The sequence below is a fragment of the Centroberyx affinis genome, unplaced genomic scaffold (genome assembly GCF_046629955.1).
Source record: "Centroberyx affinis isolate AG114_WGS23_722 - 3 ecotype Tasmania unplaced genomic scaffold, CSIRO-AGI_Caff_v1 ptg003978l_1, whole genome shotgun sequence".
Classification (NCBI taxonomy): Eukaryota; Metazoa; Chordata; class Actinopteri; order Beryciformes; family Berycidae; genus Centroberyx; species Centroberyx affinis.
This window is the reverse complement of record NW_027281797.1, coordinates 52,501-77,451: the sequence shown is the minus strand read 5'-3', so window position 1 is coordinate 77,451 and position 24,951 is coordinate 52,501. Positions and strand designations below refer to the sequence as shown.

Sequence of the window (24,951 nt, the reverse complement as noted above, 5' to 3'; positions counted from 1 at the left end):
AAATGATAATAGATTAATGAAAGTCATGGCTTCTTTTAACTTTATTTTTTTAGGAAATTGTTGCCATTTCCTTTGATTATTGTATGATAATCAAAAATATACTTCCCTGCTGGGTATCAAATTATGTTCGGAGTGGATATGAAAACCTTTAAGTATTTACTTGGTTAAAGCCGTGAACTATTAAACCAACTGAACTATTTTTAATAATCGTGTTTATTTAAGTAATAGATGTTTTCGATAAAAGCATCCACCAAATTGCATCAAGTTGTCAGTGTGAACTACAGTATGTACGCTTATTTAATTAAAAAGAAAAACAGATGCAATCGAACCGTCTTTATTCAACATCTGAACAAGGTAAATTGCAAAAATTAAGTGTTTTCTGCATCACTTAATTAACAAATCCAAACAAAAGTGCAAGTATCAGTTTTCTGTACCGGTAATGTATTTGATAAATATTTAGAATTAAAAATAAAAAATAACCAGGGCTCAACAGTAGTGTATTTCAGACAAAATTATATAAAACAAAAAAAATGCCCACAACAAATCTTCAATATATACACACACAATTATTTTCTTCAATACATTCTCTTGGCATTTAAAAACAAAAGTTGATCATTTGCTTCAACAACGAGGAGGAGGAGTGAGTTTTAGGGTTCCTACGCGTTTTCCCATTACAAAATTCCAAACTTTTTCCAGACTGTATTTGAAGATTTTGTTTGGTTGGCAGTAGGATGCAAGCAGCTGGGAGCTATGATGTCAGCTGGACCACATCACTGGAGCAGGAGATGATTCTTCATAACAACAACAACAGATCACAACAGTGGGAACACAAATACAGAAAGTGTGCGTTCGTGTGTAGCAGGACTGAAAATATCTTCCCATGCGTTTTCAGACTTTTTTTTTTGTGTGTAATTTCCCTACTTTTAAAAGCTGGAAATGATCACATTGATTTCCCATGATGTGATTTTTCAGACCTGCGTGGAAATCCTGCACACTGGCAACACAAAAGACACAAATGTAGTTCTTTATTTTCCTTCATTAGATGCTTCTTCCCTGGAATAGATTTACTACAGCAACTGCCTGACTTCTGTCTCCAAGTCTCCCTGTTGGAGCAACATTTAGCTTTTAGTGTCACATACAGTAGAGTGCCAGTATTACTACATCATTGCCAGTTAAGTTCAGTTTAGTTGATGTGCAGTCAAAGTAACAGGAGCATACAGTACCACTGGTGCTAGGGCTGGGCAGTGCTGGAAATGTTTTCCACACAACACGGCTAACGGATACGTCAAATTCCTTACTGCTTCTAAAATGATTCTCCTTTCCTCACGTTTTGAAGTTAAAAGAAGGCAAATTTCATTATTTCCTTTAAACAAAAGGAAAACTTGTGTTCTCATTTCAAGAACTCAACCTCTTGAGGCTTTTCGATACCTTTTAAATTAATTCAAGCAGCAAAAATCCCTACAGTATCGATGATTTTTCGATACCCAGCCCTAATCGCTACAATAAAAATAACATTGATACAGGTTGCTAGAGCAACATTTAGCTTTTTTAGATGGTAACACACAGAGGATTGTACCAGTGTTAGTATGGCATTGTCAGTTCGTGTCTAGTCAGACTAACAGGAACATGTCCCATAGTACCATTGGTACTTAAAATTAACATTGATACAGGTTGCTAGAGCAACATTTAGCTTTTTAGATGGTAACACACAGAGGATTGTACCAGTGTTAGTGTGGCATTGTCAGTTCTATAGCGTTCGTGTCTAGTCAGAGTAACAGGAACATATTCCCATAGTACCATTGGTGCTTAAAATTAACATTGATACAGGTAGCATAAACATAAATATGGCAGCAACACATAAAAAATAACAACTGTTAGTCCAAACACAAGGTGCAGCAGTCCCCAACTCTCCAACACGTCAATAAAATCAGAGGTATACATACTAGATTATACAATAATATCAGTTTCCCCCCAAAGAGGCATAACAGTGGCACCCTGCGATCCTCCAGCACCCTGCCATCCTCAAGCACCCTGTTTTGTTAAATCTCACAGCTGATCCCATCGTTCAGAGGATATCGTAGCCTGATATTCAGACTGAATGGCCATTTCGATTCCACTACATTATTTAGTCTGACATCGCCTCCATGTTAGCTGTTTTCTGTGTGGGGGGGTTGATTTTAACCCAAACCAATCACTAGTGACTGATATATGTGAACCAATCACTAGTGACTGATATATGTGAACCAATCACTAGTGACTGACGTATCTGGCCGTGTTATTTCCAGTTACACTGATGGTGGGCGTATTTACTAACTTTACCAAAAATATTATCGTATTTCCAAAGATAATATATTGGTTGAGGAATGATTTCAACAAATATTATTCTGCTGAAACAGCAATGAAAAACCGTTGCACGAACGGTTCAAACTTTAGTCCCACCCACAAAGGCGCTGATTGGTCCGATCGTTTTTCCGATACAGAAATCGCCTTTGAATAGAGCAACACCAGACCCTGAATCGCTCGACCAAATCTGAAGAGTGGGCGGGACGCGGTTCAGGAGTCTGGAACCAGGCTAAGGATATCGTTGACTTCATCACTAAACCCTGAGGAGAAACCCGACTCCGGGGTTCCTCCACATTTTCCTAAACAAATCTACTTTTCACAGATCTTCATTTCTTAAGCAGAGTTGTTTGATCTTTAAGAAGACGTACGCTCACACTGTTATTCTTCATAACGACAAATATCATAATGTACGAAATGAAAGTGCGAATGTGTTGCCACAGGGCATCGGGACTGAACGTCGATATTTTTCCGTACTTTTCCTGACAATACTCAGAATCCAATACGCAAAATCCGAACTTTTCAAGAGAGATGGGAATTATCAAATTAGTTTTCTATTCTTTTCCAGACCATCCTAAATCCATGTATGCACTTCCCAGAACTTTGGATTCAAGGTACCTAGGCAAAAAAAAACATCAGAAAAAAGCCGTCTAAGCTGCAAATACTGCTTACAATTACAGCTGAAAAGGGATTTAGCATATTTCGTGTCTCCAGTGTTTCCCCTCTATATGGTTTTTACAGCTCTTTTTTTTCTTCATCCAGCAGCACTAAACAGATGATTGTGGGAAGCGTGGATCACGGCTACTGCTGTTGCTGTTGCTACTTTTTGAAACTGCAGCGCTGCTAAACACTGAAACTGAAGAGAAGATACTGGCGGACATGCAGCCTCAATCCCCCCCCCCAACCAGCTCTGCCTTTGTTTACAGTATGCTCTCTACTTTTTATCCCTCTGAATCATTTAAAATGTTAAAACGACGATGAACCGTTGAGCTTTCTTTACTGCTGACCTAAAAAGGGAATTCATCACTCGCTACCTTGAATTCAAAATGTTCCAGTGCAAGTACATTAAAAAAAAACAAAAAAACATCGAACACGGATGCGGTGCTGTCGTCGGAGGCTGTAGGGTTGGGGCTTGCCTGTTGGGACGGGTGTTGGCTTTTCACAGGTTGCAGTACAGTAGCGTCGCACCTACTTCACCTATTTACACAGTCTCAAAGGCCCAGGGGGGTTAAAGCTCGCTCTGCAGACTAGTTAAACATGATGGACTCCGGATCCTGGTTCATCATCTGAGCCATGTGCCGGAGCACGTCCTTCTTGGTGATGATGCCCAGGAGACGCCTGGTGAGACACGGAGAGACGGAGAGAGAGAGAGAGAGAGAGAGAGAGAGAGAGAGAGAGAGAGAGAGAGAGAGAGAGAGAGAGAGAGAGAGAGAGAGAGAGAGAGAGAGAGAGAGAGATGATGTGGTATGAGGGAGGTCAGAGGCAAGGTTATTATCGTTAACGAAAACTAGGTGTGAAAAAACATTTTCGTTAACTGAAATAAAAATAAAAACGAGGCTTTACAAAAAAACGATAACTAACTGAAACTGTACTGTGTGTTTACAAAACTAACTAAAATAAACTAAAATTATAGAGAAAATGTCTTTAGTTTTCGTCTTTGTCAATTTATTTCATACATAAGTCTAGTATTTTGGGTGGATATGAAATCTATCTTCCATCTTTTTTTTTTTCAGTTTTCTTTTTACCTGTTTGAATCTCGCCCCTGACAAATACCCCATATTACAAAAAAAGACTGAAACTAACACTGAAACTAATGAAACTAATAAAAACTAAACTAAAACTAAGCATTTTCAAAAAATAAAAACTAAACTAGCAAAGCCACTTTAAAAACGAATTAAAACTAAACTGAAATTGAAAACAAAAAGTCAAAACGAAATAAAAATAAAAACTAATGAAAAATGCAAAACTATAATAACCTTGGTCAGAGGTCAGAGGTCAGGGATGTGTTAAGAAATGGACTGCCCTACTGGTATGGAATGGTAGCCTAGACCAGTGGTTCTCAACCTGGGGCTCGGGACCGCCTCGTGGGTCACAAGGTCTTCTGTGTATTTTTTCAGATTTTTCTCTAGATTTAGATTTTTCTTGCAAAATACTAAATCGTTTAAACCTTCTGATAATTAATCAAATGAAACAACCTGAAGAGGGAAAATCATTCTTTGGTTGAACTGTTCACCACCAGCATCTCTTTGTTTTAAGGGGTTTCACAAGCCAAAACAGGTTGAGAACCATTGACCTACACACTGCATAATGCTTTGAATGTGCATTGTGTTGTTCCACCACATGAGCGCGCCAATGTTCACTAAATAAAATTCTGTTCATTCAGGATAAGACATTATTTGAAAAATATATATGTATATATTTTTTTTACATTTGGAATTGGTCCTTTTTAGGCTCAAATCATATTTAGTTGACAGATTACACTGTATGGAACTTTTGTCCATTTGGTCAAAAAAAGTGACATTTTGATTTTCTAATAAATTTTGTTACAGACATAGAAAAAAAGTGTGTTCTTGATAATAAATTATTAGAATAGCTGATTTAAGATTTTAAATTTTTCTCCGGTGGTATTTTGGATCGACTGCATTGTAGATATCATTTTTGAATAATCTGACCCTGTTTGGACTCATTGGTAGCAGCAAGATAGGCTGTTATGTCTTGCTAAAATCTGTTTTTGTGTGTCTTGTGCTCTTCCTCATGTTTATCCTATATCTGTTCTATGGTTGATTGTTGATCAGTTAGATCTAGTCCTTTGAGACATGCTGTGATAAAATCTATATAAATAAACAAACTTAAACTTAAGCAAGAGGCTAGCAACAGAGCTCGCCGTTCCAACCGACAGCTGACTCTGCAGCCAATATTCTCTGTGGGTCCAAGTACTACAGGTATGTAGGAGACAAATTATATATAGGCAGCTCTTACCCGCTCCTGGTGACCAGACACTGGCGGAGGCCCAGCTTGCGGAAGATGTCCACCACGGTCTCCATGGGCGTGTGGTCGGTGACGGTGAAGGGGCTGAGGTTCAGGATGCGCCGCAGCTTCAGCGGCTGCGGGTTGCTGGCCGGCAGCTGCGGCGCGTCCTCCGTGAAGTAAACCACCGAGCTGCTCACCACGCCGTCCTGCTTCTGACGGGCGGTCTCTGTGGAGGGGAGAGGGGGGGGGGAGGGGGGTCAGAGAATTGAAGGAATAAGAATAAGAATATAGAAAAGTATAATAAGAACGTACAGGGATTTGTCTTGGTGATGCTCACAACACATAACCACATGAAAGACTCTAACTTTACTGACTTATTTCTGTACCTGACACTTCTCTATCACTCAGGAATATGTGTTACATGTGTGTATGTATGATCGATTGTGTGAAGTGACAGTGGCGTATGTGTGTGAGAGAGAGACAGTCAGAGAGAGCGACTGAAAAAGAAAGCACTAGCAGGGTATCTGCAGGTTTCAGAAAGTCCAATATAAGACTTTTAAACACCCTTTTAATGCAACTTCAAACAGACTTTACTCAGGACAAATTTTTACAACAGAAACAGAAAGCTGAATCCCAAGGTTGCTCGTTTTGTTTTTGTTTCTTTTGAAGTGAAATGCTTTTATAAGGCCCTTGGGTTATTTTTGTTTCACCTGCACAAATTTGTTTTTCTTTTCTTTCCATTTTCTGCAGTTTATCACTGATATGATTAAACTAAACTGACCTGTAAAAAAGGGTAGATGTAGTAGATACTTGACCACTGAATCCTGTCTCTCTCTCAGCTTTCTGACTGTCTCAATAAAGACAAACAGAAAGGAAAACAGAAGACGTATCCCCCGTCTCCTTTAATACACTAGACTCATTTGAACTGACCGAGCGTAACTAACTTACTGATGGCTAAGGTCAGATCCCTGCGCTGAACGAAGCCGATGAGCCTCTCCGACTCCCGGGACACGACGACGGGGAAGCCGTTATAATCCGTATCTTTGATCAGCGTCTCCACGTCTTCCACGGTGGTCGAGTCCTGGGTGAGGACGGCCAGCGGTGGCTCGCTCCGCCTGGGCCGCATCACGTCGGTGGCCAGGGTGCGGTGGGTGAACTCGTCCCGGACGTCCAGGTAGGGGTAGCCGTTGAGCTGGATGTGCGACTCGTAGATGCCCTCCTTCCCGAAGGCGTCCGCCACCCACTTGCTGGTGACGGCCGCGGCCATCAGGGGGACGATGTACTCCAAGCCGCCGGTTAGCTCGAACATGATGACCACCAGGGAGACCGTCATCCTGGTCACCCCGCCTAGGTGGACACGAGCAGAATCATCAAGGGCAGCAAAGGTAGAGGAATCTGTCTTGGTAACATGGGTGCAGTCAACTAGTCTAGTAACATAAGTACATACCAGCAGAAAGAGCAGGACCTCTCATTCAGAAATAACAGTTTTGTCCCAAAATGAAAAAGCCACCACTGGAAAAAGGTCTTACAAAATGATTGATAGCACAAAATGAAAACAAAATATGTCCCATTTTAAAGGATAGCAAGTAACTTCAGTTCCTGGCTGACAAAATGATAACCTTTCTTTTTAAACATTTGGCTGTATTTATATGCATATTTTAGAGATGGTAAATGATGAACTGCAGGAAATGAGTTGTTTCCAAAAAGCATATTTAGCACTTTAGTTTTAGTGAACTTGAACTTGAACTTGAACTAGTGTTATAATCTGCAGTAGAACAAAAAATAGGATCAAAACAGGGATGGACAGGGAACCAAAACCAAAAATCCCAGAACCACCACTGCTACAACTATTTTAGGGGAAATACTGCTTGTTATTAGAGGGAGAGAATGCACTGAAAATTCAGCTGTATTTTCTTGTACAAAACAATAAACTTGAACTTGAGAAACTATTCCCAGTTAGCTACTGGTGCACTAGATCTCCACCCTTGTAGATCCCATGTAAAGAGACGCTACACTGCAATACACAGTATGGATGGATGGCGTCCGCTCACCCAGACAGGCGGCGGCTCCCACCATGGCGTAGAGTCCCGGTGTGACGCAGTCTGCGCCGGGCCGGCACCAGTTCTTGAAGATGATCCAGTCGTGGTGGTGGTACGCCATCTGCTCCACGGCGATGCCCACGATCCGCCCAGCGATCGCCCCCACCGCCATGCTGGGAATGAACAGGCCGGACGGGATCTGGGACAGCAAGAAATTACCACCGGTGAATTTTGGTCACACCTAGTAAGTTTACCTACTCTATCAGATGCTGTGGCAGACAACCGACCTGGCTCTATTCTAATAAAACATGCAATTTGTCCAGATGAAAGAGTTAGTTTCCTTCCCTGATCAGAGGATTATGCTTTATTATCTGTATGGAAGAAATTTGTTTTGCATCTCATGCTCTAGCAAACATTAAAAAAAACATACAGCATACTGTTACTTCAAATGGTAAGAGTAGACACACTAAAGATATGTTTGAGGAAATATTTAAGTGGCCAATAAGCTGCAGTCTGTTGCAGTTTGGAAGTCAATATTGCAAAGTGCAGGTTGTTTGCCTCAAGAAATGGCAAATTTACCTACCTTGCCTTCTTTTGAAATTCAGTTAGGGCTGGGTACTGTATCTTATGGATCTGATTCTTTATCAATTCCCTTATCAATTCCTACTGTATACATTTTCAGGGGTAAAAGACTGCATACAGTTTTAGTGGAGTTAACCTTGTTTTATTACTCAAGAGAGACATTGCTGTGAAGAGTTACTTTTGTCTCAGTTACTTTTCAAAACAGCTAAGGCACATGTGCCATAATGCCATGCTTTAGAGAACAATATACAGGAACGAGTGAAAAAAATTCACGTAACTGGAGATCAACATCACAGAACAAAAACAAAATAATTGCCCCAGACTGTATTTACCACACCGAAAGGATCAAAAAGGTACCGAAGAAGCATCCAGCTGTTCAAAATGCTTGATGATCAAAAAGAAGTATTGTATTGTTAGTGCAGCCGTTTATCGATTCTGGTGAATTAGGCAGTTTGGATCTCGATACCCAGCCCTAAATTCAGTATTGCAATTTTCACTGTTTTTTGCTTAATTCTGCAGCCCTAAAGGGAAAAGCAAAAATGTGATCGCTTTCTAAACGATTCAAATTCTCCCCCTCACACCTCTCCCGTACTGACCTTCATGCCGAAAGTGAAGATGGTGATGACGATCTTGAAGACGAGGGCGAGGGCGAGCTGCCACAGGGCGTTGTAGACCCCCGGCCCCGCCGGCCGGTCCGGGATGTCGTCCACCGGCCGGCTCATGTTGGGATTGTTGACGTAGTCGCAGAGCTGGGAGGACTCCAGCGCGCCGCAGTCGTTGAAGAGCTCGGAGATGAGCTCGCTGGTACTGCGGCGGGTGTAGGGGTTGGGGTAGGCCAGGACGGCGGTGATGCCCGTCACGGCGATGACCTCCAGGACCGGGTACTTCCCCAGCTGGGTGGTCTTCCTCCGCCGGCACCAGGCGATGTTGGCCCGGATGAAGAGGGTCCCCCAGAGGCCGCCGAACACCCCCAGCAGGATGAAGGGCACCAGCTCGGCCATGTACCAGGGCGTGTGGTACTCCACGTAAAACAGCACCAGGCGGCTGTTGCCGAACGGGTTGATGGAGCGCAGGGTGAAGGCGGCCACCAGGGCGGCGAAGAATGAACGCCACAGAGTCTTCAGGGGGAAATAGTAGCTGACCTGAAAGAGAGGAGAGGGGTGGGTGAGTGTTAGAAGAAGAGAAAATCAAGCTAGTGAAAGAAGAAAAGCAAGAAAGAGAAAAGTTGTAAAAGAACAAACGCAGCAGGATCTAAAGGCGGACATGACGGTTCACCTGGAGGAGGGAGGAGGAAAAGATGGGGAAAAGGCTGTTAGAGGAAGTCTCCTGGGTCTTCAGCTCACTTAGAGAGAGAGAGAGAGAGAGAGAGAGAGAGAGAGAGAGAGAGAGGGAGAGGAAGAACGAGAGAAGACAGGTAATGGAGGAACAAGAGATCTTCAAAGCAAAGTAGTAACCTTACTAGAGAGAGGGAGAGAGAGAGGAAGAGAGAGAGGGGGGGGGCAGAAGAGAGAGGAAAGCAGGAATCACTACACAGGGTTTTCAAAGGGAAAGTCACAGCTCATCTAAAGAGAGAGGAAGAGGAGGAAGATAGTTTGATGAAGAAGCGGCAAGGAGTCTTCAGAGGGAAGGAGCAACAAACCTAGAAAGAGAGGAAAAGGATCAAAAGGAACCATTTTGTATTTAGTTGCTGAGTGCAGCTTTTTCATTACATTATTCCAAGCGTGTGTGTGAGTAAATAAAGGGAGTTGTGTATTCAGGGTCTCCTACCTCTTCCAGACTGAACAGAACTCCTCCAATAGGCGCCCCAAAGGCCACCGACACCCCCGCCGCTGCTGCAGCCGATAACACCTGCAGGACACAGAGAAATTAGTATTGATAAAGGTAATACTTTATTGATCCCCCGCTGAGAAATTGTCTTTTCTTTCCTCTTGATGTAGGCCAAAAGTGGCTTGGCAAGAAGAAGACAGATAAATCTTCACAATAATAAATAATATGCAAAATGACACTGGGGTTGACAGCTACCGATACGGTTATCAGCACATCCCTACTCTCTGATCATAGCTCCTTTTATAAGCCCTTTAGGGTTTTTTTCTGTGTTACATTTTCGATTTTTCTCAGGGTTTCTACAGGTTGCATAAAGCCAAATTTAAGACTTTTAAAGGCCTTATTTTACTGCTGCCTGTAATTGAATTTAAGACCAATTAAAAAAAAGAAAGTAAAGTAAAGAAACAAAGCTGGGAAAAGCAGCCCATTACTGACTGAACACAGCTAATGAAAGTCCTTAAACTGTACATGGGTAAGATAAGAAAAAGGACGATAGGAAATGAATAGTAAAGGGACATGAAGTCCAACTGTTAAGTAAATCAGACAGGATGTATATTGTACTAGTAACCCTGTTCTGTATTAATCTGAGAGTGGACATGCAGCACAAAGAAACCTGTGATTGCTTGGTGAAACCTCTAATAACTGTATTTAAGACATTTGACTAATGTTTAAGACTTTTAAAAAGCCAGCAGATACCCTGTTTCTTCTTGTTCTGGTGTTTTATCACTTGTGTGTTTTTCACCGCTGAGCTGAACACCACTAACAGCGACAGCTTGTTTTGCGGCGTACCTCCCGCCGCTTGCCCTCGTTCTTGCTGTACTTGGAGAAGAGGCTGCAGAAGAGGTTTCCGCAGCAGCAGGCCACGTGGACCAGAGGCCCCTCCTTCCCCAGGCTGAGGCCCGACGACACGGCCAGGACCAGGGTGACCGTCTTGATCAGCAGGGTCCACTTCCCCAGGTAGCCCCGGATGATGAAGCCGCTCAGGATCGTCTTGATCTGCACAGTGCCAGTGTCGGTTCAGAAGGGGGCAGTGAGTACGAGTTTTACTGTCCCATAGCACAAAATTCTAATATATCTGGAGTTGTTGATGTCTTGCTAAAATCTGCTCTTGCCTACCTTGTGTTTTTCGCTATGCTTGTCCTGTATAATTTTGTTCACCATTGATTGTGTTTAGTTAGATCTAGCTAGACACATTCTCTGTAAAGTCCTCTGAGACATGCTTGTGATATATAAATAAACAAACTTGACTTGACTTGACTTGATCAGCACCGATGATTTATCAAAACTCACTTTCTGGCCCCGTACTGTGTTGGAACAAACACTCCCCACCCACTGGAATTTCAAAACTCTCATACATTTCGTCCTCAAGCCAAAGAAGCAAATTACAAGTTTACAAGAAGTTTTATGACTCCAGTATTTAGCAGGGTGACGTATTACCTCCTCACTAGACATTTCTGCTGGATCTCTGCTCTAATTTGCTAGATTATTCCTCTCTATTCAATAAATCTGACTTTATTATTTGTGTCAGTTGCAGCCCCCACTACAAGCTGAGCCAAAAGCCACAGATAGAGGGCGATAAAACTCACAGATAACTTATTTAACTCACTGAAATCTCATCATTCCTAAAGCACAATTGCTGATATTTGTGGGTATACCACCAGACATGAAATACATGCAAACAACACAAAAAAAACCCAGTGTAGATAACAGTCAAGATGGCGCAAAGCATGACCAACCTACATCTACTGTATAGGTCTATGTGTTTGTGTACAGTTTCCACTTTAAAGTCTGAAAAATACTTCTTCAGAAAATGATTTTTAGACATTGCAGATTCATTGTTAATTTATTGTTATGACACTTTAAATAACAGCCAATGATATTGACATTGTGTGTGTAAAAGTCTTTTCCCAAACTTTCTCATGATTTTTGTGTTGCCATTCTTTAAATTATTGAATAATGATCATTTTCCTTATTTCACCATACTATAATGCAAACATACACACTGTCTGACCTGCATGGGAGCCTGTGGAGTGTTTTATATTAATGAATGGTTCAAACGCTCACCTCCGGGATCCCCGAGCCGCAGGCGTACGGAGCGAACACGCGCACCAAGGATACGGCCAGGAAGGAAAACAACAGAGCCCAGAGAACATACAGGAAGTAGTTCAACACGTACGCTCCAGCTCCCTGCCGAAAAATAATAAATCATGAAATGTATGACAGGAGCAGCTCCTTGGGGTCCCGACAGCTACTGGGGCATTTTCTCATTTGTTTAAACTGATTTACGCAGTGTTTCCTATTAGCAGCGCTGCTAGAGATAATGTGAAATTAAAATGATCATCTAAAACTAAAATTACTGTCGTCTAATTAAAATGTTTTAGAAGTAATGATTAAAAATGATTATTATTATGATTAAAAACATTTTTAGCACTACAACCTCAACTTGAAACATAACTGAAGACCCAAGCAGCGACAGATATGGGACAGAACTAAATCTAGGCCCCACAGCTGCCTAAATTTACAGAAAGAAATGCTGTTTTCATCATTACTGGATCTGTTCTCCAGAAAATACGCACTTATGCACTGCCTATGAAACTTGATCTTTATTCTCTTTTTATGCATTTTAATTCTTTATTTGTTCTCTCTTCTTATACACTTTATTTAGTCTTTTTTATTAATCTTATCCTGTATTTCTTATCTAATGTCTCATATACCTTGTGCAAAGCAATTTGAATTGCCTTTGTATATAGAACTATAGACTGTAGATGTATATAGTACTATAGAAATAAACTTGCCTTGCCTTTAGATGTATCAACTTAGCTTGTTGCCCAGAACTTAGCTTGTTGCACTGTCTCATAGCACCTTTGTCCTGTTGGACCAGAACTTAGCTCTATAGCACTTACTCTCGTTGTTCTCTCCTATCTAGAAACTTGCTTGTGTTGTATGCAAATCTCATGTGTAAGTCGCTTTGGATAAAAGCGTCTGCCAAATGTGAAATTGTAAATCATTTATCATTGTAATGAGTGAATGCAGTACTCAGATGAGAGAACCAGTCTTGCTAAAAATAAAAAGCATATAGGCCGATATATCAATTATCATAAATTCTCCCAGTTATCGGTATCGGACCTAAACATCTCATATGGGTCGGACCCTAATGGATAAGTGTGCCGTCCTGAAACAGTTTAGGTGAGATGCGGGCCTGACCTCGGCGTGTCCGGTCATGAGCTCCGCCCACTTCTGCCACTGCGGACACTTGTCCCGGTCGTCGAACGTGGTCTCGTTGGAGGTCCAGCAGCACTGCTCGTGGCTGTACCAGAAGGCCGACAGACACACGCCCTCCTTCAGGTCCGTCATCCAGTCCACCGCCAGGTCGATCACTCCGGCCAGCGTACCTGAGGAGGGCAAAGGGAGACCGGTAACCGCCGACACTTCTCCTGAGGTACGGTTAGCTTCCATTTGTCCTTCTAGGCCTCCGTAGTGCAGAGGCTTTGCTGTGTGTTATTTACAAATGTGTTGAGGTTTCTGTCGCCCTCTAGTGGTCAGAAAATTGCTTTTTACAGCTTTAAGGAAATCGCACACTGATGTTTGCATGACCACTTGAATAATCGGGGGGAACTGCCTTAGTCTGACTATGATCAATGTGTTAGTGTACATGTAAACGTGCTCAGTATCACTATCAGTCAGTGTGTGTGTGTGTGTGTGTGTGTGTGTGCCTACCTGAGAGGAGTCCGATGAGCAGCATCACCACCCATCCTGACCAGGCGTCCAGCAGGCTCTTAATCAGCTCCCAGATGGACTCTTTACTCTTACTGGTGATCTGGGGGAAACGAACCAGGACAACTGAATTAGGTGTTCTCAGATTTGTAGAGTCAGCAGAAAACTAGTGTGCTGGAATTATTGGTACCATGGTGTTTTCATTTGTGCAAGCAGAAACAGTTTGTGCAGCCCTTGACACTTTTTTTTGCAGGTTTACATTTACATCTTAGGCATCTGGCTGATGTTCTTATCCAGAGTGACTTCCATCACCAACAGTGAGGAAGTCAAGGGTCAGAGGTCACAGATAAACAAGAGCTACACATTTTTATGTGCTGCATCATACTTTAAAATGCAGTTATTTGAGATTTTTTTGTTTGACATCTTAAAATATACCATCTGTACCTTAAAAGTGAAAAGAAAATTCTGGAATGATGATATACAATTCAAATAAAAGGAAAATGTAGTATGAAAAAGTATGCATACTTGCCAATATCTGTGTCAACATTTTGTATAATATGTTACTCAGACTTCATATTTTGGTTGTATTTATGAATTCTGAACCAAGTGACCCATTCAAAATCATTGTAATTCATCATTTTTGCCAACAAAGTTGAGATCAGGTCTACTCAATAGACCTTGATGGAATTTTTAGGGGGTTTGAATGACGATTAAGAAAACATTTGCATTGGACAAAATGTGAGGTTCACTTTGGGCTGGAATTGGAGTCCGATTCCTTATGTTTCAATGAAAAATCATCCTCACACTACTATTGTTTATCTGAAAATACACAATTTTTAACTGAGCAAGCATCCTCTATTTCACCTTCACATCCTCACAGTTACACATATGTGCCTTTTACTCTTGGTCTTTTACTCTGGGGCCACTGAAGCAGCAGGGATGAAGTGCCTTGGTGTTTCTCTTTCACTTTACCGGCCAGTCCAGTGATTCAAACTGGTGAAACTTCCAGTCAGCCACCACCATCACCTTCCGTAAGATACAAGTAAATTAAACATCATTGTGCGCTGCTTCATGAAGCAGAAATGTGATAAAGCATTTGAGTTTGTCCCGACCTTGCGGTGGCGGTCTGTGTCTCTGGACTTCTCCCTCAGCCAGTCGATGGTGTGGAAGTCTTCATAGGTGCCGACGTCAGGGAACGGCTCGTCCAGGAAGTCCATGAGGTTTCCTGTTCCGTTCATCTCCTCTGTGGGCGTGGCACTGCTGACACCTGGAGGACAGGAGCAACACATTAAACATCAGTATGTCATTGTCAAACTAATTGTGTCTTCACTGCATTTTGGGCCGCTAGAGGCTGACAGGCTTCTGAGCGATGGTCTTGTTCCTTTATAGTAGTTATGCCAATGTCTCCAAATGAATGTGGCAATGCTTTTTTGATATTACAAGCATCTTTAATTGAAAATCTATTGCAAATCCACACTACACTAATTCATTAATTTGTTGCTATTTTTGATGAGAAGGGTCTAAATACTGATGCATCATTTTGTCCCCTGCCCACATTTTTTGGGAGCATTTCCTAAACCTTTAAAAAAAAAGAAATCAAGAAGAAAAGGTTAGGCTATGTCAGCCTGTAACACAATTGTGCAATTCAGCTGCAAAAAGAAAACAATATGTGTTTGTTTGTTTTTTTGCCAATATTTTGCCAGTGTTATTATCAACTACAGTGTCTCAGATTTTCTTTTATCCAGGTTGAAAGGCCTTTGAAACAGTATTTAGCCCATTTGACACTAACACTATCCACTTAATTAAAATAAAAATCTAAATCTGTCATCCAGGGAGACACCCAGGGTTTCTCTCAGCCGGCTGTCCCATACTGCCATGTCAAAGCTAAGGAAAACCCTGGGAACCCAACACATTATATACAGGTGCATTATGGACAACATGCATATTGTTCCCAGTGGTTAGCAGAGTTGTCATAAAACTAAATTAAATTATTTCTGGGAATTTAACTCTGCTGCATCCTAATATCTTCTGCAGACGTAAATCAAATCGGTCAACATAGGATGCCTTTGAAGTACTTGTCAGGACAGGATCACACATGAGCAAAGTAGGTTATACAGTTAAACTCTATTAGAAAACATTATAAAGCGTATTAATTTTAATCTGACGTCTAAAACACAGGAATTGCTGTGCAGTACGTGAAAATGAAAACAAGACCTGGGCTGATTTATCACTGGAAAAACAGGAAGGAAGGAAGGAAGGAAGGAAGGAAGGAAGGAAGGAAGGAAGGAAGGAAGGAAGGAAGGAAGGAAGGAAGGAAACCACAACATGTTCAAGATGTCAAAAACTACATTAAAGACCTAAATGAACCTTGTAAGGCCTTGAGTTTAGCTAATAAGACATTTGCACAGGACCTAACGTTACAGACACCCTGTTTTCATTTGGTGCAGTGGTCTGCCGTTCACTCGGCTGTGCTGTGTAACGTTTCATTCACAACAATGCAGTAATAAACCAATAAACAGATGGTGATAGCGTTTAATACTGCAGCTGTAGCCATATAACTGAACGGCAGCAGCAGTTACACCTGTTATGGCACGCTAGCATCTTGTCATGACAGAGTAACATTAGCGTTATAGCTCCTATGTAGCATCTCCTCTAGCTAGCTTTGCACGACAAATTCAGTCTTTTACCTTCGCCGGCCTCCATTTTCCAGGAAGTCCTGAAAATGATGGTTGACAAATATTTCTTTTAAAGTAATAAATTATTTAATCTCGACTTGTGCTGTCATTTTAGCTCCTATTTAGACAGAAATGCATCTTGTGTCCAGATAGGCACATATAAATAAATAAGAGACGGCGTCAGAGATTTCTTCTTTCCCACAATGCACTTGTTCAAACTGTCATCTAGCTACGTGCCCACGTTGTGCCAGCGCCAAAGATCGTCTATTTTTCAATTATGAATCACCTTTTGTAACCCTCAGAAACTATAATCAAAGAGTAGAGGTGGGCCGACACACAATTGAGTGTATAAAAAATAATTAGTATATTGCTATTTGTTGTTCTAGAGAATAATCATCAGCTAGCGTTAGTTGTTAGTAGTTGCATGGTAACACTGATACTAGTTGCTTTGCTAAATGAGCCTGCTGGCTAGTTAGCTAGCTAACAGTTTGTTCAGGTTAACTGAGCTGACTCTTCTCAAGCTACAACTCAGAGTGTTTTGGAGTAGAGACTAGGGCTAAAGACAAGACAGTTTACTGTGTCACAGTAACCTAAATCCACCTCATCACACTATTCATCTTTACTGAAAACACCTCACTGACCAACACCCACACCTCAACAAGCTTTTTCAGGTATGTTTGTTTTTCTTGACCTGTTAATATACTGTATATTTAGATATTATTGGTGCACAGCCAATTCTCCACTTGACCTCCATGATGGCGCCTGATGTGATGGCAATGAGATTTGCGATGCAACTGCAAACCTCAGTGGATTGGATTGGATTGGATAGTCTTTATTGTCCAGGGGCAATTTGATTTGCAAACAGTTGTCAACACAACCAATACACAACATAAAATAAATAAATAAAATACATATAACATACAGTAGATGTCACCATAATAAAGTTGCAATGAGATATAAAGCACTAAGAGTCCATCAGTCCTTTGTTAAAGTGTGTGTGCAATAGCAGCGAGGCCTACAGCTTGTTTAAAAACCCAACAGCTGACGGAACAAATGATCTCAATCTGTTTGATTTGGCTCTTCTAGGGAAAGTGTCCCTCCTCCCTGATGGCAGGAGTGGAAACTCTGCATGAAGAGTGATGAGGGTCAAATGGCCTTTGCCCTCTGAGTGGCTCTAACTTGATAAACATGGACAAGATCAGAGTTTAACAATCTTTCCCAGCCTATTTTTGTTAACCATGCTGAGGTTGCCAAACCAGCAGATCATTGCAAAAGTTAAAATTGGCTCAATAAAAGATGAATAAAACAGAGAAACTTATATACAGTAGATATTATATATTATAGAGAGCAGGAGGGACATAAATAGGGGCAGAGTTAGAGCTCGCTACCTTCTCCTCTTCTCTGGTTGTAGTAATGTTGTGCAGCAAAGTGTCAAAGTGAACTCAAATTAATAGAAACATCAATAAATGGAACAGTGTCACTGCAAGTGGCTGATACACATGCTAGAGCCATGCAGGCGGCGGTCATGAAACTGCTTGTGTATAATTTTAAGAGCAATTCTGCATGCTGTGCAAACGTTTTGGGGCATGTGAGGACAGGAAAGATGAACGAAAACCACTACAGTAACTCATGTCTCTTGGTGACTGGTGTACATTCCTCAGATTTGTTCCTGCCATCCCACAGAAGTCCTGAATCACTGAATCATCCAAGCAGTTGTTGGCTCCGCTGAGCAGATGCAATCAGGTAAATTTATGACAGCAGCACACAGGTTTTTGATATATCGAGAGGGGGTGGTGTGTAATGAAGTCTGGGGTCATGGTGGTTTTGTCGAGGCAAGTACCAAGTCTTGATGTTGCATCTTTGGTTGAGATGGAAACCAAAGAATGTAACAAACAGGCTTTTTCCCTTTTTTCACAAACCGAATCATCTTTACAGAGCCCAAAAAGGACATTTAGCGCATGTAAAACCGACCCGTCTCATCTATTTTTATTCAGCTTGCCTGGCAACACTGCATGGGGGCTCAGAGTGAAAGACGGAGACAAAGCAGGGAAGCGGAGGGAGCGATGCCATTAACTTCAAACGCCTTTCAGTGTGTGGGCGCTGTAAAAGAAGTCCCCACATTGATAACATCCTGTCTGCATTCGGACAACATCCTGTGTGTACCTCTCTGTTTACTAGATACGGAGCTGAATGATGCTGTTGTTTTCTGCGCCGGCCCCTTCACTTTCTCCCTCCGACCAGTGGCCAAGCAGCGGGGCCGAGGGGGAGGGGAGGGGAGGGGAGGGGAGGGGAGGGGAGGGCCGAAGCTTGGCACAGCACAGCTCTCCCCTCAGCTGGAGATGATACGAGTTGCATGTGTGTGTGTGAGTGTGTGTGAGTGAGCGAGTGTGTGTTTTGAGCGAGCGCCGATCTCTCAAGGGGGGGTTCTTCCAAATCCACGCTGGAGCTGCCAGAGCTGACAGGATATTCCTCGGGAGCGATCATGCCCCGGTCGAGGTGAAGCCCTCCCCTCCACCTCCCCCTCCACCTCCCCCTCCCCTCCGGACGGCGAGCGAGGCAGAGGGGAGAAAGAGAGGCGAAAGAAGACGGCGAGAGGAAGGAGGAGATGATGGACCCAAGCGTTTGCGCTCTGGAGCTGCTGGGGGTCTTCTTCTCCACGGGGGCCTGGCTCTGCTCCCTGGCCACCACCCTGATGTCCACCTGGCTCACGCTCTCCACCGACCTGCTGCCCACCGAGAGCTACGAGCTGGGGCTGTGGGAGACCTGCGTGGTGCAGGACCTCGGGGCGCTGGAGTGCCGACCCTACGACAGCCTGCTGGGCCTGCCGCCGGACATCAAGCTGGCCCGGATCCTCATGTGCCTGACTGTGGCCACGGGGCTCCTGGGGCTGCTGCTCGCCATCCCCGGCATTTACATGGTGAACAGCTGCGACGGCCGGCTGGAGGACCTGAAGTTCAAGAGGGTGATGAAGATGATCGGGGGGACGCTGTGCCTCGCGGCCGGCGTCCTGGGCCTCATCCCCGTGTCGTACATCGCCCACCTCACGGTCGTGCGCTTCTTCGACGAGACGGTGCCGGCGGTGGTGCCGCGCTGGGAGTTCGGGGACGCTCTGTTCTGCGGCTGGACGGCGGGGTTCCTGCACCTGGTGGCCGGCGCCCTGCTGCTCACGTCTTCCCTGTGTCTGCAGGAGGAGAACTGTAACGTCCCCGTCCCCGTCCCCGTCCCGGTCCCGGTCCCGGTGCGGGTGCACTCGGCGCACGCCTGTCACAAGACCAGATCCGAGTACGTTTGAGACAGTATGACCCGCGTTTCTTCTGTCCAAATCCCAGAATCCTCCCCCCCCTCCCCTCCCCCCAAAAAAATGCAATATATCCTCTTATTTTACAATGTCTGCTTCAGGACAAACACACTTCTTTTTTTGGAGTTTCGACACTTCATCGTTTTTTTTTTTTGGGGGTGTTTCGACAAACGTCCCCGAATGTCAGGTGCAATAAAAAGGTTTTTTTTCTCCATATAATCCTTAATCAAATCATTATGTGCATTTTAGAGTCTGCAGTGATTCATGTTTTTAGGGTTTCAGTGGTGGTAAATTCAGCTTATGTGCATTGTGCATTAGGGTTAGGTTTGGGTTTTTATACAGTTGCACCACTTGACATTTTCTGGGTAGTAAGATCCGAAATCTTGTTAAAAAAATGAATTGGTTCCATTTTAAAAGCTATAAAACAAAACATGTATGTACAGAATACATTCTATTGGACTTCAAATTGCATTTTGAATCCATTTAGCCTTTGTTCAATTCGTTTTTTCTTGTTTGAAAACCTTATTTGTCGTCTCTCAAAGGTCACTCTTGCCTTAAAGCTTTCGGCATGCTTATCTAATAGCGTCACACAAGTATGTAGTGTAATTCCATCCTCTTATTTTTCAATCATTCAGATATTTTGGTGTTAAAATCCCCAAGAAATCCCCCTTTTTCTTTTTTGTGCCAAAGAGACAATACACGGATGGGAGCAAAACTGATATTCACACGCTGCCATGCTGCTGTTGCCTGTGTTTTTCGTACTGTATCTTATGGTGAGATGGTGTGCAATAATTTTCTGACAATTTGACAACACAGAAACAAAACCTTCATCTATTCTTTTAGTGAATGTCACAGAATTTCCTCTAGCAATACAGTTTAAAGGCTGCTGTCAAGAAAAAACACACTGCAGTTTTTTTTATTTTTCTTACTTGAACTGATATTTTCTATGTTTTTTTTATGGGTTAGAGTGAGTTTCATGACCCCTAGAAACCTGTTAAAACCCCACTGTATCATTTAAAAAAAATGCATGGATGTCCAGTAGAAAATAAGCATTCTTTTCTCCATTCCTGATAAATGTACTTTTTACAGATCTGTGGTTTTCGTCCGACAGCAGCTTTATTTTCTGCTGCACCGATCATCATTGTTGACCCCTAACAATGACGCTATTGAATGATCACAGAGGCAGAAAAGGTGATTTGTTGCTTAAGAACTGAGAAACACTTAAATATATTCACTCACAACTTACTTGTATACATCTATTTGAGAATCATACAGTCATTGCACAGCTGTAATGAAGAGCAGAACAAGTGCAAATGAGGATAAATGTTGGGAAAGCTATAGTCAAATGACAAAACTGCAAAATGTATATATATATATCCTGTATTTAATGTAATTTGCTTGCAGTGGCATGATGTTTAGAGGCAGGACAGTGGAGGAAAGGGGGAGTTGCTGATTTGAGTGTGTGTGAAGATCATCTCATCTTCAATCATAGGCTACACCACAGGATTTCCAGACAGATTCAGAGGAATGTGTTGTACAGTGCCACGTGCATCGAATCAAGTTTCATTATTATAATTCCATAGTACTGAATATCCCAATAGCAGATGATTGTAAAGACATGCAGTATGTAAATATTGATGCTACTGAATAAAAAATATATCAAATGGTTTATTTATCGATACATTTTTTTGAATTTTTATATTGATGACATACAACAATATCTGTATACTGTGCATGTTGAGTTGAGTTGAGCAAACAAGCAAATGCACCAGACTAAGGCTGAGCAATAATTTAATATAGTATATATATATATATAGTTTATCGTCTTTCAGTAGAATAATATCACGAAGAAATAACTCTATCATCCATATATGGTGATACACAATTCTGTAGTCTAAAATCTCTTGTGAAATTAGATCTGAAACAAATTGGGGAATCTTATTTGAAACTTTTTATCACACTTAATCTTACCATGCATTATAGCCCAATGAGCATCAATTTGAATATTTAACATGTGATTTTGCATACTGCTGTGGCCAAGTGACATCTTTGTAACTCCAGTTTTAAGTGATTTTCATATTTTGAATCTATTATAATATATTTCAGTTGAAGGATTACATGCTCCTGTATGGACTGAGAAAACTTTAAACCCTGGGACTGATGAAACCCTTTCAAACCCCTTTGGTCACTAACAGATGGTCGTCAAGCTGAACGAGGCTCCTGAAAAGTTGACATTTTTGATTATTTATTTATTTATTTTGTGCGTATTGCCCAGCGCTACATCAGACTGAATAAAATTACCTGTCGTGCAATGCAGATACTATTACCATGTGAAAATGATAGGATGAAGTAAAAAAAAGTCCAAGACTTAATGTGCACACTGCCAAAAATTAGCTGCACAAAAATCTGTGAAATAATCAGTTGAACTCAGATGCAGGAAGGGAGAAGAAGGATGTGGATCCCTTTATTCTTCCTTTTTTGTTTTTTTTTACTGATGCACTTGCACCTTTAACCACCTTTTTTGAGTTAATAAATTGATTGTTTTTGCTAAACCTTTGACCAGCTAATTGTTGGCAATGTGCAGAATATGTCTTTGACTTTTTTTTTTTCATCGGAGTCATCAGAGCACAACAACATTCTCCTAAGAAATGACAGGATGACGATGTAAAAGATTACATATGGAAAAACTCCAAATGACAAGTCAGGACACATCTGAAGTGGGTACCTGGAGGGATGAAGTGGATGCTGAGCGGTTTGATGCAGTCAGCAGGTGAGGTTTGATGCGAGGTGACGGAGCAGGTCCAGTGGAAACGGAGCTTAAGTCTAATTCCTCCTGAGTTCCTGCCTGGGTCCCGGGCTAAGCTCTGCTTAATGAACACAGAGTCCTTACAGCCCATTACTCTGACATTGTTACGCAAGCTTGTTCAGGTTCAATTTGGACAAGTTTGTAACATTTTCACTCCAAAATAAAATGTCCACCATGTAAAAATATGTGACACCCACTCTGTTGGGGGGCAGTTAACTCATAACAGGTACTGTAAAGGTCCCATATTACAGGAATTCAACCTTTCCTCTATTTATATACGATAGAAAGTGTTTCATGAAGACATTGTTAAAATGTGATTTTGTTTGAGTGGTTAAATATAAAGTTAATACATTTTCAAAACCTTTTTTTCCAGGCAGTTTCAGTCTAACTCCAGGAAACGCATCACAACTGGACTTGCTCCTGATTGGCTCCCTCACTAAAGAATTACTGAAATCCATCCAATCAGGCCAGTTTGCAGCATTGGAACTGAAAAGCGGCCACTCAGCAGGTTTACCTCATTTGAAGTAGCGGAACCGCTGCTGTCGGCCAATCAGGGCCCAGTATTGTGAGGACTTAGGGGCCGTGTCCACCAGCGACCTGCTGAGCGCTTTGGCAGCGTCAGGTGAGCGCTGGAGACGACGCCTCTGGGTGTAGCTAACGTTAGCTAGGCTAGGCCGGCAGGACTCTTGGTCCCGCCCCTGCTTCATCCTCATTGGTTGGAGGAACTCTGAAGTGACATTGATGAGCGGTGCTTCAGACAAAGTTGAAACTGTTTCAACTTGAGAACAGGTCCAGCACTTTCCTATGGGAAAGTGCAACTTTTCCATAGGAAATAATGACAAAACAGCGGCAGGTTTTTTCCCAGGTCTTTGGTGGACACAGGGCCGAAGTCTTCACATTCATTCAGTTTAACTCATTCAATTAAGCTTTTAACTAAATACATTTATCTGCAAAACATCATGAAGAACATGATTCTGATCCTGAGCCAGAGGAGAGTTGAAATCAAAATCATGAAAACTTAATAATATGGCACCTTTAACTCCATTTTGCAGGTAAACTAAACTTCAATTAATTTGATTAGTTGTTTATTATTTTTTTTGTCATTTTGAGATGCAGTGAACTACTGCGACTACCAACTACTTTTTGCGTCTTAAAGAAAAGAAGGGAATTGCACTTTTCCATCATATTATTTATTTTCCATACTTTTTATTAATTTTTTCATTGTTTAATTTTAATTTGTTTTTATTTAATCATTCAATTGCGAAGGTTGTACAAGTCAGATGTTAAAGAAACCTTCTTATTCCTTCAGTTTAATGCAACAGCAGGTCAACATTCTCTCTGCTGTTTGTTCTGTGATGAAGCCAAACTGGGCTGTTTGGTTTGGGTTCAGGTCCAGACTGAGTGAAAACACACGAGTGATGTACATTACGTACATAAACAAGGTAACACTTCCTGTAATCAAGCCAGATAAGGCTATTTGGTTTGTGCTAAAGTCCAGAGTAAACTCTACTTTCTGGTGGGCAGCTGCCAAAAACTTACATCCTAATCAGTGGTGGTTTTTGCAGTCGTGATTTTTTATTATATGACATGGCAGAAGCAGATATGATTTATTCTGCAAGTTTGAACTACTTTTTCTAAGTCCAAGACTGCAACTACTCATTAAAATGATTGCTCTCATTGTTGAAATTATGTGCTATGCTGTGGTTTTTCCTTATGAGAAGATGTTATCACCCACAAGTATTTTTCCTCATTTCTCAACAAATCAGAATAAAAAAAAAGAAATATGCTACCATTAAAGTAAAATTCATTATGGCATACAGTATTATATTATGAAGTTATAAGTTGTCTTGGGGGGGGGGGGGTTACTGTTTTACTATAAACTTACCCTATAAACTTTAACATTAGGTAACGTTATTCCCTGTGGTATCTAAGTGACGTTAGTGTAATTATTTAACTGATAACCGTGTCGTGATGCTTCAGTGCAGTGAATTGAATTGAACACGCACTGTGGGTCTGTACAGGATCAGCGCTTGTTTTTACATGGGGCAAGAAGGAGGGTACCATCCACTCACATCCCCACGAGGACTGTTCATCCCATCCAGATCTCCAGACCGGCTCCTCCAGTTGTTTGTCATGATAAACTGGGTGGATTTAGGAATAAAGATTTGTTAAACTGCCTTGTTCAAATCTCTGGACCACATGGGACCATCTCTGGAAAACACGGGTAAGGACAGTAATGGTCTCTCTTCCCTACACAACTAGCATTGAGCAAGGCACTTAAACCTGAACTGTTCAGTGCAGCTGCTCAGTGGCCAACAGCAGAAAACAGATTGGAGTTTTAGTTCTACAAACTTTTCAAGATAGCAAAGCTTCTCTGGAGGCAGAAATAATCTGATTGGTTGAGTTAAACCTCAGTGGGCGGAGCCAAAGAACCACAGTTCTGGCTATGTAGGCCTAATGTTAAACTGAGGCTCAGTGAAAAAGACAGGTAAGAGAGGAGGAAGCTAATATTATGAAGCCTAGTGCTCTGCTAATAACTGAAAAAATGCAATCTAGTCATACTAAGTTATCTAGGTTAGCTAGTTAGCTTAGCTGACCTTCAAGTTCAAACTAGCCATACTAGCCTACAACTGTCTAGGTAAGCTAGTTAGCTAGCTGCTCATCATGATGCCATGGTCATGAATTGATAGAAAGTCACTGACA

General features: G+C 41.9%; 2 protein-coding genes across 2 annotated transcripts; one reads left to right on the top strand and one right to left on the bottom strand.

Moving 5' to 3' along the window:
- Positions 1–335: 335 nt before the first annotated feature.
- On the bottom strand, positions 336–16,303 carry clcn4 (chloride channel, voltage-sensitive 4). Its single transcript, XM_071541941.1, has 12 exons — positions 16,157–16,303; positions 14,582–14,736; positions 13,473–13,572; positions 12,960–13,147; positions 11,820–11,942; positions 10,545–10,751; positions 9,699–9,779; positions 8,528–9,073; positions 7,362–7,548; positions 6,259–6,657; positions 5,320–5,536; positions 336–3,678 (listed from the first exon to the last, which is right to left on the bottom strand). The coding sequence occupies exons 1-12, from the start codon at positions 16,170–16,172 to the stop codon at positions 3,588–3,590; spliced, it is 2,310 nt and encodes a 769-aa protein (XP_071398042.1). The 5' UTR covers positions 16,173–16,303; the 3' UTR covers positions 336–3,587.
- A 2,446-nt stretch (positions 16,304–18,749) lies between these two features.
- Positions 18,750–19,436, top strand: LOC139663307 (putative claudin-24). Its single transcript, XM_071541942.1, has one exon. It carries the CDS (start codon positions 18,750–18,752, stop codon positions 19,434–19,436), a length of 687 nt encoding a protein of 228 aa, XP_071398043.1.
- The last annotated feature ends 5,515 nt before the right edge of the window (positions 19,437–24,951 follow it).

Excerpts from the sequence above, each read along its gene's own strand:
- clcn4 (XM_071541941.1), bottom strand. Across the intron at positions 13,148-13,472 it reads GCTCATCGGACTCCTCTCAG|GTACGCTGGCCGGAGTGATC; the intron begins GTAGGCACACAC and ends TGCCCTCCTCAG. Across the intron at positions 5,537-6,258 it reads GGATCTGACCTTAGCCATCA|AGACCGCCCGTCAGAAGCAG; the intron begins GTAAGTTAGTTA and ends TCCCCTCCACAG.
- LOC139663307 (XM_071541942.1), top strand. The coding sequence starts at position 18,750 with ATGATGGACCCAAGCGTTTGCGCTCTGGAGCTGCTGGGGGTCTTCTTC.